Source organism: Camellia sinensis, chromosome 13 (genome assembly GCF_055761805.1).
Source record: "Camellia sinensis isolate YWXY chromosome 13, ASM5576180v1, whole genome shotgun sequence".
Taxonomy (NCBI): domain Eukaryota; kingdom Viridiplantae; phylum Streptophyta; class Magnoliopsida; order Ericales; family Theaceae; genus Camellia; species Camellia sinensis.
The window spans coordinates 44,145,253-44,161,424 of record NC_138973.1 but is presented as its reverse complement, the minus strand read 5'-3'; the positions used below and the strand labels follow the sequence as shown (position 1 = coordinate 44,161,424).

General features: G+C 33.8%; 2 protein-coding genes across 2 annotated transcripts; one reads left to right on the top strand and one right to left on the bottom strand.

Annotated features, from left to right (window-relative positions):
- Positions 1 to 1,561: 1,561 nt before the first annotated feature.
- On the top strand, positions 1,562 to 4,972 carry LOC114279317 (putative membrane protein At4g09580). Its single transcript, XM_028221540.2, has 4 exons — positions 1,562 to 2,110; positions 3,302 to 3,572; positions 3,655 to 3,825; positions 4,448 to 4,972. The coding sequence occupies exons 1-4, from the start codon at positions 1,893 to 1,895 to the stop codon at positions 4,571 to 4,573; spliced, it is 786 nt and encodes a 261-aa protein (XP_028077341.1). The 5' UTR covers positions 1,562 to 1,892; the 3' UTR covers positions 4,574 to 4,972.
- A 1,661-nt stretch (positions 4,973 to 6,633) lies between these two features.
- Positions 6,634 to 15,615, bottom strand: LOC114279325 (uncharacterized). The gene is made up of 6 exons (XM_028221553.2): positions 14,600 to 15,615; positions 14,416 to 14,474; positions 13,469 to 13,538; positions 13,248 to 13,373; positions 12,985 to 13,113; positions 6,634 to 7,388 (listed from the first exon to the last, which is right to left on the bottom strand). The coding sequence occupies exons 1-6, from the start codon at positions 15,515 to 15,517 to the stop codon at positions 6,957 to 6,959; spliced, it is 1,734 nt and encodes a 577-aa protein (XP_028077354.2). The 5' UTR covers positions 15,518 to 15,615; the 3' UTR covers positions 6,634 to 6,956.
- Between the last annotated feature and the right edge of the window lie 557 nt (positions 15,616 to 16,172).

Below are 16,172 nucleotides of genomic sequence, written 5' to 3'. Positions count from 1 at the left end.
TAAGCAAACGCAGAGAAATTTGGTTAAAACACATTATGAAAAGACATTTGATAAATTCTAAAGTCAGAGAAATTTGGTTAAAACACATTCCAAAGTCAGAGAAATTTGGTTAAAACACATTCCGAAGTCAGAGAAATTTGGTTAAAATACATTCCCAAGTCAGAGAAATTCCGAAGTCAGAGAAATTCAAAATTTCTCTAGAGAGAATTCCAAGAATTTCTCTGGAGAGAAATTTCTCTGGAGCAACTTGAGGGATCTTAGGTATTATGAAAATATTGAGTGTCCTTTAAGCTGAAAAATCTTAATACCAGGGACCTTAAAAAAAATTCCCCAAACAAAAACACACACACCAAAATATATATATATATATATATATATATAGAAAATAGGAAAATTTTAATATAGACCCCTTTAAAAAGGGTATATCTTATGTCTCCTAGTTATATAATTTTATAATTTTTTTTAGTTATGATCAATTTTTTTCTTTAATTATAATATTATTTTAATTATGACACATGTTGTGTTTAGTTATGATATTTTTTTTTTAGTTATGATATAAAAAATTAAAATTATATTATTTTTTAATTATAAAATGCATATTTAATGTTGGATATTTATCAATAAATGTCATCTCACAAACAAGTACTGCAATTAGTCCCAAGTTTTTTCTATTGGTCTGTTAACTCTTATTAGTGGAGAGTTTCTTTCGATGTGGTCCTATGTTTAATTTTGATAGTGTTTTAATGGACAGTTGTACCATTTTATTAATTAATGTGACAAGTATGATGTGATACTCCAATGGTAGGTATTAATGTGATACACTTAAAAAAATTAAAAATTTCTTAGTATACTTTTCTTAAATGTGACAACGTGACAGATATGATGTGACATTTTAAAAAAAATAAAAACTCTTTAGTGTACTTTTTCTTAATGTGACAATATAGTGGATATGATGTGACACTTCAAAAAAAATAAAAATTCCTTAATATACTTTTCTCAAACGTGACAACATAATAGGTATAAAGGCCTTGTTTGGTTTGTTTTTTAAACAAAAATGCGTCGGACACCCAGCAAATGCCACCCCCACCGACCCCCCAGTGCCACGTGGCACTGCGGGATTGGAAGAAAAGAAAAAAAAAAAAAAACAGAAAACTGGCCAATGGAGGCCCGCCACGTCACTGGGGGTCGACCCCAGCACTGTTTTTTAAAAACAAATTTTGAAGAAAATTTTTTAAAATTTTGTTTGGTTTAGTGATTTAAAAAAAAAAAATTCAAAAATACTTTTTATCTTCCACACATCAATTAATTACTTTTTTATCTCTTTTTTCTTATTCTCAATTACTTTTTTTCTCATACATATCTACTCAACTACAATAAAATATCAAATCATTTCAAACTTTCACCATCCAAAACTATTTTCAAAATATACAACCAAACAAATTAAAAAAATTTCTAAATTTTTTTCTCAATTTTTTTAAAAAAATTTATCTCCCAAAATCAAACCAAAACATCCGAAAACTTTTAATCAAACCAAATGAATTGCTTTAAAGTTGCGTGACGAATTTATTTTTAAAAAGTCATATATCTGACACGTTTATCTTTTTGTTGTTTTTCATTTTTTGGAATTTTTTTTTGTAACCAACGAATATTCTCTCTCTTATAGGATCCAACAATACAGGCACGGAGGAAAGGGAGAGGAAAGACGGGAAAAAAACCAGGGGAGTGTCCCAACAGGAAAGAAACTTCCCACACCAATAACAACATTATTTATGAAACCTTGTTAGGGATCCCTCACTTTCTCTCTCTCTCTCTCTCTCTCTCTCTCCACCTAACAATCGAATTCCCAAATTTTTATTTTTTTAAAAAATTGAATATTGGGATTTTGGTTGATAATGGAGGGGAGAGAGCAGGTAGAGAACGTCAATGGCGGTGGCAGTGTTGTAAATAGACCGTCGCAGAAGTTTCCGTTGACGTTTTGGGATATGGCGGCCGCATCCGGCGTCGTATTGAGCTTCGGAGTAGGGCTTCTCTGCGTCTATCTCACGATGCCCGCATCGGATTACAGCTTCCTCAAACTCCCTCGTAGTCTCCAAGATCTCCAAATCCTCAGGTACTTACTTCCCATTATATATATATATATATGTTGTTTTGGTGGTTTATAAGGAGATTTTTGTTTTTGTCTGATTTCGTGGTGAAAAGTTCTGATTTTTTTCAGACAATCAAAACTTTTTTTTGATTGTTATGTTCACAAGGGAAAAAAAGAAAAAAGAAAATTAATGAAGGAAGATTTTCCAATCAAACAAACGGAGGATATATATATATATATATATATATATATTTTTGACTTTGTGGTTTGTTTGGGTTAATAGCTTGTGCGAGAATGATATGATTTCATTGCTCCTTAAAGCTTGGCTAATGGGGGTTTTCACAATTTTGTTTTGAAATTTTAAGGACTAAGAGTATCTCCAATACTAAATTTTGGTTTGTTTGGGTTTTTGCCTTACTCTTTTAAAACTTTCATCAAATTTGAGTAAAAATTTGATTGTTGAAAATTTGGTGAAGCATTTGGTTCATTCTTGATTTGGTGAATAAATTGCATCTCCCTCGATTTGATGAGATGGTTGGAGCATATTTTTAGCCATTTTTTCATCAAATTTGAATTTGATGAAAATATTGATGAGGATTGGAGAATGCTTTAACAGGGAGGTCTTGTATGAGTGTAAAAGTGAAACTCCCCCAATTTCTTGTGATTCTAAGTTGAAGTTTCCTCCACTTTAAGTCTGTGTTTCACTCGCATTTTCCCTTTCCCTTTCCAAATCCCTACCCAAAACCATGATCCAAACACAGCCTAAAAGATCATCTTTAATAAGTTTGATCAATAAATTTTACAAGTAGATTGAAGTCAATCATGTCAACAATCCTTTCTCTCAATTACTTAGAGGACGCCTACATGGATCTCTTTTCTCCAACTGATTCTATTTGAAATCATATACTAACAAAGTTTTATCACCTCATAGTTCAAGTACCTTCAAATAAAGATCAAGGCCATAATTCTCCTTTAGAACCGGGTTAGATTGATTTGTTTGTGCTTTCAAAAGCCTCCACAGGATGGATGAAATTTAGGATGACCTGAAGTAATATTTGGTATGAAATTTTTGTTGATTGTTGAGATGTTTAATGATTGATTGTGCAAATTTTATTATTTCTCCTCTGCTTGATGTGCTTGATGAAGCTTGTTGGGAGAGATTGTAAATCATGATTGAGGAAAATATCTTTATTATTTCTTTGAATTTCCCTGCAGAGATCACCTTGAGAACTACACAAGTGACTACACTATACAAGTCCTCGTGGGGTACTGCATGGTCTACATTTTCATGCAGACTTTTATGATTCCTGGTACTGTTTTCATGTCATTGCTCGCCGGTGCCCTTTTTGGAATCTTTAAAGGCGTAGCACTGGTTGTGTTCACTGCCACTGCCGGTGCTTCTTCTTGCTTTTTCCTTTCCAAATTGATCGGTCGGCCCCTTGTCTTCTCTCTCTGGCCCGATAAACTTACATTCTTCCAAACACAGGTGAAACTTCAACTTATCCCTATATTTTCATCTATTGGGTCAACAAAAATATTGAAACAAAATGTTTGTTTTTTTGAACCAGGTGGCTAAAAGAAAAACAAGTTTGTTGAACTATATGCTTTTCCTAAGAGTCACCCCAACCTTGCCAAATACATTTATTAACGTGGCGTCACCAATCGTTGATGTGCCTTACCATATCTTCTTCCTTGCAACCTTCATTGGGATTGTTCCTGCTGCTTACGTCACTGTCCGGGTATTTACTTTTCTTGTTTGGCAATATGTTTTCATGTCTTGACATTTTAGATTCGTACGCTTTATTTTCAAATTTTTCAAATTTTTTTTTAAAATATTATTTTTGGCTGTGGCTACAAGATTAAGGAATGACTTGTGCTGACCAGAATTGATTCAAGTTCAGAACTTCAAATTGAGATTAAATCAATACTAATTTAGAATATGTTCCACATAGATTTACATATATACACATACACGGCAATGGAAAAGAAGGTAGATTCTTTGACTCAAACCAAGGGAAAAACCATGTCCTTGGGAATCATAGTTTTAGCTAAAAAAACAAACATAACTATAAAAATAAAATAAAAAAGAAAGAGGAGAAAACACATTTTCGTACTTGTAATTGCACAATCATTTTGTGCATGCAACTGTATAATGTCATATTCTGTTTGTTTTCATTTACACTCAACCAAAAATGGAGATGTGGTTCCCTTTAGCATGTTGGCCTAGTTTTTGAATAACCGGGGAGTTTCACAAATGGCTTGTGCAGCTTGTAGTATTCTTGAATCATTATTTGTCATCTCCAATGTAAAAACATGGATTTTATGAATAACCCAACAAACTTACTTTCCTGGCATTTGCAGGCTGGAATAGCTCTCAGTGACTTGCAATCAATTGGCGACCTTTACGACTTCAACTCAATAGCCACTCTGTTCCTTATTGGGGTTGTATCAGTTACCCCTACACTGATGAACAAGAACAAATCATAGAATTCGTCAGCTGAAACAGAGTCTGCTTAACATGGTCTCCTTGGTCTCCAAGCAAAACTGATTATCACTACATATCTGTACAGATTAGCATATCAAACAATTGCGATATGTAGCATTATTATATAGCTATAGATCTCATCAGTGCCGAAGCTGCAGCAATTGGAGGTGGTATTGAGTAGGGTTTGGAAAATGGTTCCTCTTCATTGTATTGTGTATTGTATTGTTGGGATGGGGGGGAAAAGAATTAGTACATCATTGGGATGTTATCTGAGACTATTGTTGTGGAGGGTGGTTATCAAATTGTAATATAATTGGGGACAAACTAGTGATGTTTCTTTGGAAGACCATTGGGGGCTTTAAACTTCCACCACTTGGAATAGGAAAACAAAATATTTGTCATTTTGGTGTTATTTTGTTGTTTTATTTTACTTCTCATACTACAAATATTCGTATAATAAATATCTTGTGTATTCATGAACATGTATAACAAAACAGGACACCACAAGACAACTATAGTACGGAAAACTTGATAAAAAAAAAAAATGCCTAATCAAGATATATTAGTAAATTAGCATTTTCATTAGTTAACCTAGAGGTGGCCGGTGTTGTGCCGTGTCATTTTAAGTTTGTATTTTTTTATTTTTTTTTTCATATTCTTGTTCTGTGTTATTTTTAAAATGTGTTGTCAACAAAATTAACCCTTATTTAAAAGGTATCAAGATTTTTTTTTTTTTTTTCAAAAAATGCTAAATTTTATGAAATCATTCATAAAAAATGTTTGATTTTAACTCAATTTCATTTCCCAATTTATAAAAATTATACTGTGTTATTTTATTTTTGGGAGATAAAATCCTATTTTATATATATTTTTTACTCAATTGGATAGAATTATATAAGAAATTCAAAACCATAATAACACCGTAGTGAAAATAATTAATTCTTCATTAAGCAAATTCCTTGTCAATACTAATATGATCCGTTTAATGTTTGTTTTATCGGATTGTCATATTTTTGTTCATGTTGAACAATGACTAACCTTAACTTGATAACTTCGTGTACATTTTGAATCATATTATCTTATCGTGTCAAAAATTTTCACCCGTAAAGTTAACCATAAGAACAAATTGTAACATTCTAGAACTAGTACTATACATCTAACAAGGAACAACCATCAACTAAAACCTGCAAACAATGTTTCAAGAATCAAATCGGATTGGCTGGTTCAACCGGTAGAATCGATGACGACCTAGTTCCGATCTGGATGAGGCACAAAAACCGACATTGTTTGCAAGAACTAGAGAAATCGGTGGTTGAACCGGTCCCAGTTCTTGATCAACCCACCGGTTGGAAAATTTTATTTTTTATTTTTCTTCTTTCTTATATATATATATATATCAAAATTTTGATTAAAAACTCTTCAAGAGTCTCCTATCATGAGACGAATCTCATTAGAAGCTTAAAGTGATTATGGAAGTCTATTCTTATTTATAAGATAAGATTGTTCAAAGAAAACTTCAAAATTCTATGTGAAATTCAATTAAATTGTTTGAATCATATTTGATTGGAGGGAGAGTCAAAATTTTCATTTTTCTCTAAAATTAAATTGACCATTCAATCAATTTGTTTGGAGAGACTGTTAAATTTTTTTAATTTCTTTATAACTAATTACTTTTTTTATATCAATTATGACTTTATTAAATATTATTAATAAATACTATACAACAAATTTTATGTCAATACTTATATATATATATATATATTTATTTATAATTATATATTATTAATTATGATATTACGGTTCGACCATTTCGACTTGACAATTGAACCGGTAACCCGTTCACCTAATCTTTTTTTTAGTTCACTCACCTGTCCAGTTTTCAAAACATTGCCTGCAAAAGAATAACATACAAGTTCACTAGCTGATATCCTTTAAGCTTTCAAATCCAGTACAGGCTTGCATCTCATCGATATTTTTTACGAAATTTGGATGCATAGGACTTACTACCATACACAGACGATGACAGATCAACCAGAGGCAAGTCCTGACATGCTAGAAGAGGTTCTAAAAGCTCAGTATTTGACATTCTAATGGTCAATTAGGGTTCAACATTCCCTTGAATCACTCCCCTAAACCCTAGAATCGTTTCATGGTACTTGGAAAAGTACCAACCAGAACAAGCTACTAAGTCCGATACATCAGAGTTTCGCTATCAAAATCAAAGAAACTAATCAGTAATCTATAATCACTCGACTCATAATTTATATTTCCCACATTGGTATAAAATAAAATACAAAATATCTGATCAAATAATCCTCGGCAGCATGCAGTTGAAAACTTATCTGAGCCATGTCATTTTCAAAGGCTTTGATTACATGGAAAATCCTATCTGAATTTCTTGATTTTCTTGTTTGGACCTGAAGTGCGGCTTTCCAGCTTGTGTTTTTTCCCAGTTTGTTTCGAAGAACCGCTACCACCCTTCAGTGCATTTGCCTTTCTAGCAGCCACTGCTGGTCTCTTTCCTGTCCACTCTTTCAGCTTCTCTACTTTTTGAGTCCTGGATTTGAACTTCTGTGGCGCAATGACTTTAGAAACTTTCTTCTGCACACCAGATTTACTAGCCCGCACTCCCTGGTAAGAGCTACTGTCAGGAGTCTTGAATTCCACAGCTTTCTTCTTGGCCGGAAAATCATCTCTCTCTGTGGATGATGGATTGCTCCTCTTAGATGGTGTGATGTTTGATCTGGCATGAGAGAGCCTTAGTTCACGATCTCGGAGCTTCAAGCTGCGTTTTTTAACAAGCAAGTTTGCTGCACCCTGCATGCAAATTACAAATGACTTTCAGATAATGCTTTGACATAGGGCGTATATGAGATTTACAGTAAGCATCATACAGAAATAAAAACCATCATAACAGTGTTGTCCATTCCTGTACTACAACTATTGCAGGCAAATAGCATCTTCATAAATAAGTTAATTTAAAACTTCAAGTCAAAACAAGCGATTTCCACACTGATATCCTCACTCTAGCACTTGTGTTAGAAAACCTATTACGTTGCAGACTTCACCCTAGTGTACCATCAGCGAGTCCATTCTAGTGGTGCCACATGAAAACAGAAGGGGAAAAAAGAAGAAGAAGAAACAAAAAAAGAAAAACAAAATAGGAACCAATGCAACTTCATATCGAAAGCTTCAGTGTTCAACCCCTGCTCAAAAAAAATAAAAAAATAAAAAACAAAGATACGGTATAGGTTGAGGGATTGAATCATGAGATTTTTGGTGAGAAGTCCCCCAATCTCAAGTTTTCTTGCATGAAAAATAAGTCAAAAATTTCCTTCATCAAGGATAAATTTTAAAATATGACAAAAATACTCTCAATTAAAATTTCATTAGCCTCCTCTCCCACTACCTCGCACTACAACAACCACCGTCAACTGCTGCCAGCCACTATCAACCACCATTGGCCAGCAGTAACTGCTGGTAGGGCTACAAATGAACAAAACTGTTCGTGAACAAGTTTGAACTTGACTCAGTAAGAGCTCGTTCAAACTCGGTTCGTTAAATTTTTATTGCGTTCAAGTGCTCAAGCTCGTTAAAATCTTAATAAACAAGCCCAAACATATTACAGCTCAGCTCGTTTAACATTTATTTAAATAATAAAATAAATATATTATTTATATATTAAACAATGTAAAAATATGTTATTTATATATTAAAAAAATATAAATGCAAATAATAGCTAACTATGATAATACATTTATATGACAGTGATAATAGATATTATTATTTTGGTAAAATATTAACTTTTCTTTTAATATATTAAACTATATACAAATCGTCCTGAAGTTAACGTTGAAACAAATAGTATACTAAAACTAATATATATATATATACATACATAGAGAGAGAGAGAGAGAGAGAGAGAGAGTGAACACAGATCTGAGCCGCCAGTCTCAAGTCTATCCGAACTACAGTAAAATTTTACTGTCCAAACCAAAATAAAATTTTACTATCTGAAACATTCTGTAAAATCTACATACATTGAACCATGCAGAAATATTCTTTTAGTCAACAATGAAACAAGGTACCAAAAGTGGAAAAAAAATACAAATAAAAAGAGAGAATTAGAGAGAGAGAGAGAACATAGATTTGAGATCAACTATCTTTAGATCTAAGATGGTGGAGGTGGTGGCTGCCAATGGAAGCGATGAATAGTGTTAGATCTAAAATGGTGGCATCAGTAAGAAAGACATTAGTGACTCTGGTAGCAAACTGTAGAAGAGGTGAGTGACGGTAGCGGATGGTGTTGATATGAGTTGCTAGAGAGATCAAATATTTAGATAAATGAGAGAGTTGTAGAGGATAATGATGTTTATGGGCAAAAATATCTAAAAAATGTCAACTTGTTCTTTTCACAATGAAAAATATGAAATGAAGGACCTTATGCATTAAAATCTTTTGGCTTGGACTTCTTATAAAATGTAAATCATTTGAGGGAAAAAAGTTTTAGTATTGGATTTTGTTGTTGTGCTTTTTCTGCTTTTTCTTCTTGCCTTTCTTCCATGTGTGTTCCATTGGGTGTATTAAGTATTTGGTTTTAGCTGTAACCTGTATCTCGATATTCAGCATGGTGCCTTGGAAAATCTGAAATGTATCTAATAATTTGAGCTTTTTATCCAAAAAAGTTCACTAAAGACAAAAATAAGTTAAAAATAACTCGACTTTTTAAGCTTTTTTTGTCATTAGGGGACTTTTTCAATTTTTTTATTTTTTATTTACTTTTTAGGTCGGTCTACTAGAGTAAAAATTTTGAATTTTTTTTAAAGTTCACTAGTGACGAAAAAAAAAAAAAAAAAAAAAAAAAAAAAAAAAAAAAAAAAAAAAAAAAAAACAAAAACAAAAACAAACAAAAACAAAAACAAAAACAAAAACAAAAACAAACAAACAAACTGCTAAAAGCCAATTTCCAAACTCTGCTTGAAAGCTTTTCCAAGACTTGTTCCAGTTCATCCAAGGGAAGGATTTAAGGGATTTTTGGCCAAAAGCCCCTCAAATAATTTACATCTTACAAAATATCCAATCCAATCCAACAGATTTTAATGCTTGAAATCCTTCACTTCCTATTTTTTACTGTGAAAAGGACAAGTTGGACATTTTTATGACATTTTTGCCCATAGAGAAGTGATTGAGACCCCCTCCAATCACCACCCCCACCACCCCCACACACATGTAGAGGTTGGTGATTGGAGGAGAAGAAAAAAAAGAAAAAGAAAAAAAGAAAACTGGCCAATCACAGCCAGAGGAGGTCATGGGGGTGCCTCCCCTGTGGGGTTCCAAATCATTTTTGTTTGCCCATAAACATCCTTATCTTCTACAACTCTCTCACTTCTTTCAAAATATCTGATCTTTGTATCTAGTACCTCATTTATACTTCGCTACCAGACTCAATAATATCTGTTTCATCAATCCCACCATCACCGCTGGCAACCACCATCTTCACCACCTCCACCATCTCAGATATGAGACCAACGACCTCAGATTTGAGATAGGTGACCTCAGATATATGTTCTCTCTCTATTTTTCTTTTTTCACTTCGGTACATTGCTTGTTTCAATGTTAAAGAATATTTCAATATGGTTCCATGCATGATTTATACATAATTCACAGTTTCAAACAATAAAATTTTACTTTGGTTCTGATAGTAAAATTTTACACTAGTTTAGACAGATTTGAGACCCGCGATCTCAAAATGGCAACCTCATATATGTGCTCTCTCTAATTTCTCTCTTTATCTCTCTCCATGTATATATATATATATTTTTTTTCCAGTTTTAGTATCCTATTTGTTTCAACGTTTTCTATGTGGTTTAATACATGAATTTTCCTTTGTTTGTTGTTCCGAATAGTAAAATTTTAATATGTAGGACAGTAATAGTTTACTATGCAAGACAGTAAAATTATTGCCGCCAACAACTACCACCACCGGGTAGTGATTAGCGATGGCCAACAGCTACCGCCAACTGGTGGTGGTTGGCAATGGCTGGCAACACCCAACAATAGTTGTGATAGTGTAAGATAGTGGGAGGAGACTAATGGAATTTTAATTGAGTGTATTTTTGGCATATTTTAAATTTTATCCTTGATGAAGGAAATTTTTTTGACTTGTCCTTCATGCAAGAAAACTTGAGATTGAGGTACTTCTCACCAAAAAACCCAACCAAAAATTAAGAACAACGAATAGTTTGGTACTAAGATATCAGCTTGGTATATATTATAAACATTTTATGCTTCTAGTCTCAAATGAATTTAACACAAGGTACTAGAGTTTGCAAAACATTTCATGCCCTAGGGTTATGAAGTTTTGTAATTTTCATATTGCCTCCACATCCAAAGCCATTTGGTTTTACTTATAGAACTGGCAAATTGTAATTTAAATCCCCAAAAAGGTATTATATTTTCTTGTTTAATTTTCACCTCTTCCTTTGATTTCCACATGACATGCTTTAAAAATCGACAAAACATAATAGACTTCTATAGTAAATAAAGTTCAAATTTGAACCCTTGAACTACATACCATCTAAAAAACTTCAAGGGAGAAAAATATGTATATCTACAGGAACATATAAACATGGAACCCAAATATAGAGGAAACAGCAACTACAAGTATGTAATGCTTCATTTGTGAGACATATATATATGCATAAAAAGCCTAAATATGCAATGCTAAGGGGTTTTTGACTGATTCTAGATTGGGGAGGAAGAGGTTGGGACTAATATGCAAGCTTGACATATGAAAGGCTTAATATTACATTAATTTGGAGTTTATCTTGTGTTGCTTGGTTGAGTTTCACTTGTATTCTTTATAAGCATAGGCCATAATCCTTTCCATACAGAGGGATTTCGGGTCGAAGGCACCCTCAAAGGTTGCCTTCTTTGTACGGTCGAGTATTCATTGGAAGATCTTGACTATCGACAAGTTGATTAGGAGGCGGCAAATCTGCATCAATTGGTGTGGCATGTAATCATCTCCTCATTTGTTGAATGGTGGCTAGAAAGTTGTGGTCCTTGTCTTCAGTCAAGTTTGGAGTGATGTGGGTATTCCCTAGAAATCTGTGGGGTTTGTTCTATGGAGAAGGGGCAAAAAAGGCATGGATTTTGGTTCCATGGGCTTTGACAGTATCATTTGCGGAGATTGCAATCAAAGGATGCTTGATGGCTTTTAAAGATCTCATTTTTAGATTAAAACTCGTATATTTTCTTTTTTGTATAACTGGTTTTCGAGTGTACAGTCATTAGAGTAGATTGATGTATAGGTGATATAGATTGTTTTGTTCCTTTCTGTATAACTTATGTATTCAGGTGGCTCCCCTTGGTACCTTTTAATATATAAATGCATACTCAACACAAGTTTTAAAAAAAAGGTGGAAGAGCTGAAAAGGTTGAAATAGAAATAGGAAAATGTTATACAAACTAACAAAATTTACAATTTTTTCTTAATCAACAAATGTGACAAGCAGTAATGGGAACCCACTAAAATAAGATGATATGAACAATTCATATGAGTAGAAAAGTTTGTAAAATTTAAAAGTTTTTATAACTCATAGAAAGAAGTGCAAGCAAAGCAAATTACAGAGCTTGAAATAAATGTAGGAATGAGAGGAGTGGAAGGGAAGAAAAATTATCATGTTGAACTAATGGAAAGCAGTGAGGCTGACATATAAATAAATGAATAGACAGAGTCTACTTGTCCTTGATCATGGCATGATGAAAGTAGGCTTAGTTTATATATAGCTTCTATTGGTAGCTTGCTTAAAACTAATAAGATAGATGCAATATGCCTATCTTCCAATGCAAAACATAAATTTTCAAACTTTTTTCTTCACTCGCACAATCTAATCATATAAATAAATCATTTACATACGAGGATAACCCTAATTACTTTATTTTGGCATTTCTCTCATGGTGTGTACTGGCTTCTTTTTGGAGGGGGGAGGGGGGGTCACAAAACTTCAAATTCCATAATGGTTTAATCAGTAATTTTGCCAATCCTTAAAAAGGGAAACAAGCATATGGTAATCAAGAAAAAAAGCTTTGGATTAAATTTAGTATTTTGAAGCAAAATAGAACACCTTATGGACCAATCAACTCAGACTGCAGATTTGCTCTTGTACAAAGTATTGTGGTGAAACTAGATAAACTAAGTGAAGGTCAAGCAGAATTCAATCACTTTAAACACGTCAAAGGAAATAATAAATATGCCTTGTAAAACTGCTAATCATACCCTTCTGTTAAACAAGATCTAAGCAATAACTGTGTTAAATTAGATAAACTAAGCAAAGGTCAAGAAGAATTCAATCACTTTAAAAACGTTGAAGGAAAGATTAAATATGCTTTGCAAAACTGCTAACCATACCCTTGTTTTAAACAAGATATAAGCAATGCCCTTCCCCGCACTAGAACCAGGATCTCTGACAACCCGAATGGCCTCAATGCTGGATTCCAGATCCTTGATACCAGAAAAAAACTGATAAATTTCCTCATCCTGCAGAGACAGTAAGCCAAGTATCCAGGTCATTATAAGCATCAAGAAAAGCAAATTGGGCAGCCGGCATACGGTAATTACTTAAAAGGGGAAATTAGAAGAACAAGAACAGGAGCAATATAAAAAGAAATCACCTTCACGTCAAATGGGAGGTTACCCACAAAAACAGTCCTCTTGTTATCGTAGAGTGGAGCATTCTCTCCCTTCAGTTTCTTGCGTGGTGGGCATGCCCTGTCAACACGGATGTGATTTTCTCCAACCTAGATCCACAACCCATTACAACTGCACTTAGCACTGATAAATATCCAATTTCAACAAAGATCATGTTGATTAACATTCAGAAGAGCAAACCTACCACAGCCATATTATGGGCCAAAGAAGCCTGGGCAGCTTGCTCTGTTTTAAAAACAATGTATGCATGAACACTGCAAGACCCCGGCAATTTAGCACATCAGTAATAACAAGAACGGAAAAAGAGAAGACTCATACAGTCAACCCTATACTAGTTATTATTATACGTTTATAGTATTGAATAATTAATGGATTTCAAAGGAAGCAACAAACTCTTATTGCAGATATCTATATGAATGATTTGTGAAAAACATCTACAAATATTATCATAGTTAATGATTACTAGAGGGTTGACTGAAGAATCCTAATGATCAATGCAAGAAACCACTTCTTATGAGAAATCTGTTACTCCAACACTCAATACCAATAAGCTTCAAAATAACTCACTAAAGGATATGAATAAAATTTTATAAATGCAATAAAGCAGAGATATTGGGAACTAAAGGAAAGCGGCCGATTGAGTCAAATAAGGGAGTGTAGTTCACGGACAAGAAGCAAGAATACAAAAGGGAGCATATTTTCATACAAATAGGAACACGGGAAGAGGGAGGGGAAAAGAGAGAGAAAAAAAAAAAAAAAAAAAAGGAAAGGCTGCATCACAACTTCATATTGTTAATGATAACTAGAGGATTGACCAAAGAAGCCTAATGATGAATGCAAAGAAATCATTTCTTATGATAAAACTGCAAAAGTACCACCAAAGGATATAAACATAATTTTATAAACGCCATGAAGCGTAGATATTGGAAACTAGGAAAGTCGACAGCTGAGCCAATTAGGGGATTGTGAACAAAAGGCAAGACTCCAAAAGGAAGCTATTATTACAAAAACAGGAACTCCAGATGAAAGCCAAACGAGGAAACAGCAACAGTACTTCACTTCAAGGCACAATGACATCCAACAAATAACAGGAATGAAAGACAAAATGATAAAACACTACAAATATAATACCTGTCAACAACATCATTGATTTTCTTCTGGATTATCGCACCCTTTCTCGGTTTTTTGGTCTGCCAAAACAATCAGATGTAAAATATATAAATGGTTAACACACACACACACACACACACACATTTTTAAAGTAATAAATAGTGCTCACATAAAAACCAAAAGAGTAAATCTGGGAAGCACTCACATCCAATAGAGGAACAGACCGAATCCTCACAGACTCAACCTCTCCAAACCGGCTAAATTCCTTAAACAAAGCCTTCTTCTTAACCTTCAATGGTAAATTCCCAACAAACACAGTCCTCAAAAGCTTAGCCTCATCATCAAAACCTTCTTTTGGAACCATCAAATCAACTGGATCATCAATCTTTTTCTTCTTCTCCCCAACAACTTTCCCTCCCAATCCTCCCTCTCCATCTTCATCATTGCTCGCCACAACCCCATACCGCTGTGCTTCGTACTCCACCTCGAGCTCATCCTTCTTTCTCTTCTTCTTTTTCTTCTTCTCTGTCCCCTCCACCTCCAAATTCACAATCCCATTCAACTCCAAACCCAAACTAGGGTCATTTCCTTGACCTCTTTCAGATTCTGAACCCAACTTGTGTTTCCTTTCCTTGCCTCGCTTGAACGATTCCTTGGGATCAAAACCCAACTCACACTTCTCCCCTTCACCTCTCTGCTCCAATTCCACACCAAAATTAGAGCTTTTTGGTTCACTCTTCTTCGATTTCTTAATCTCCAAATGGGTCTCCGAAGTTTCATCAATCGAACCCAAATCCAAACTCCGTTTCTTATCTTTGTTCCTCTTCCTCTTCGAATTAGGGTTTTCAAAATCACCATTGGCAGTGTTCCCAACATCGTCAGGTGAACCAAACCCCAACCCTAGCTGTTGTTTTTGCTGTTGATGGAGTGTTTGGGAACTATCACTGGGTTTTCTACGGAAGGGATTGTCGTCGGAAAAGATGGAAACAGAACTCTGCTGTTCGGGGTTATCTCCGAACAGAGTTTTGAAAATGTTGGACGAACCAGAACCAGAACCAGAACCAGAACCAGAGTTGGAATCGCCATTGTTGTTGTTGTGTGGTTGTTTGGGCTTCTTTGCCATTTCAATTGGACAAAGCACCACACTACGTTACGTTCAGCCGCAGAGGAGGCTAACGTGAAGAGAGATTTGAAAAGAAGACGTGAAGAAAACCTAATAAACATAATTTTATATTCTTTTGTATTATAATTGACAAAATAAAAAAAATATATATATCATAATTAAATATAATATGTGATATAATTAAAAGATTTATGAGTCGTAATTAACATAATAAATTTGGCCATAATTAAAAAAATATATAATACACTTGTTTACATATGTGTATATTAAAATTTCCCAACAAAATAGTGTTGTCGAGGCATTGATTAAGAAAATAAATTTAAGGGAGACTTAGGTAAGTTCTGTGTAATTTCTTATAGAGTTTTAAGTCCTATTTAGATAGGAATGTATTCCACAAGATCTTACATAAACGTAACGTGACATGACACCTACATAAACGTAACGTAACGTGATATCTATACGTAACGTGACACTTACATAAACGTAACGTGACACCTACATAAATGTAACGTAACGTGTCACGTTACGTTTCGCAAACTTAATGAGTTTTTATTTTGTTAAATTGAATGTGAAAATATTGCTGATTTATGTTGGTGTCACGTTACGTTTCATATAAATATGATCTATAGGAAATTGAATGTTGCCATAGATCATA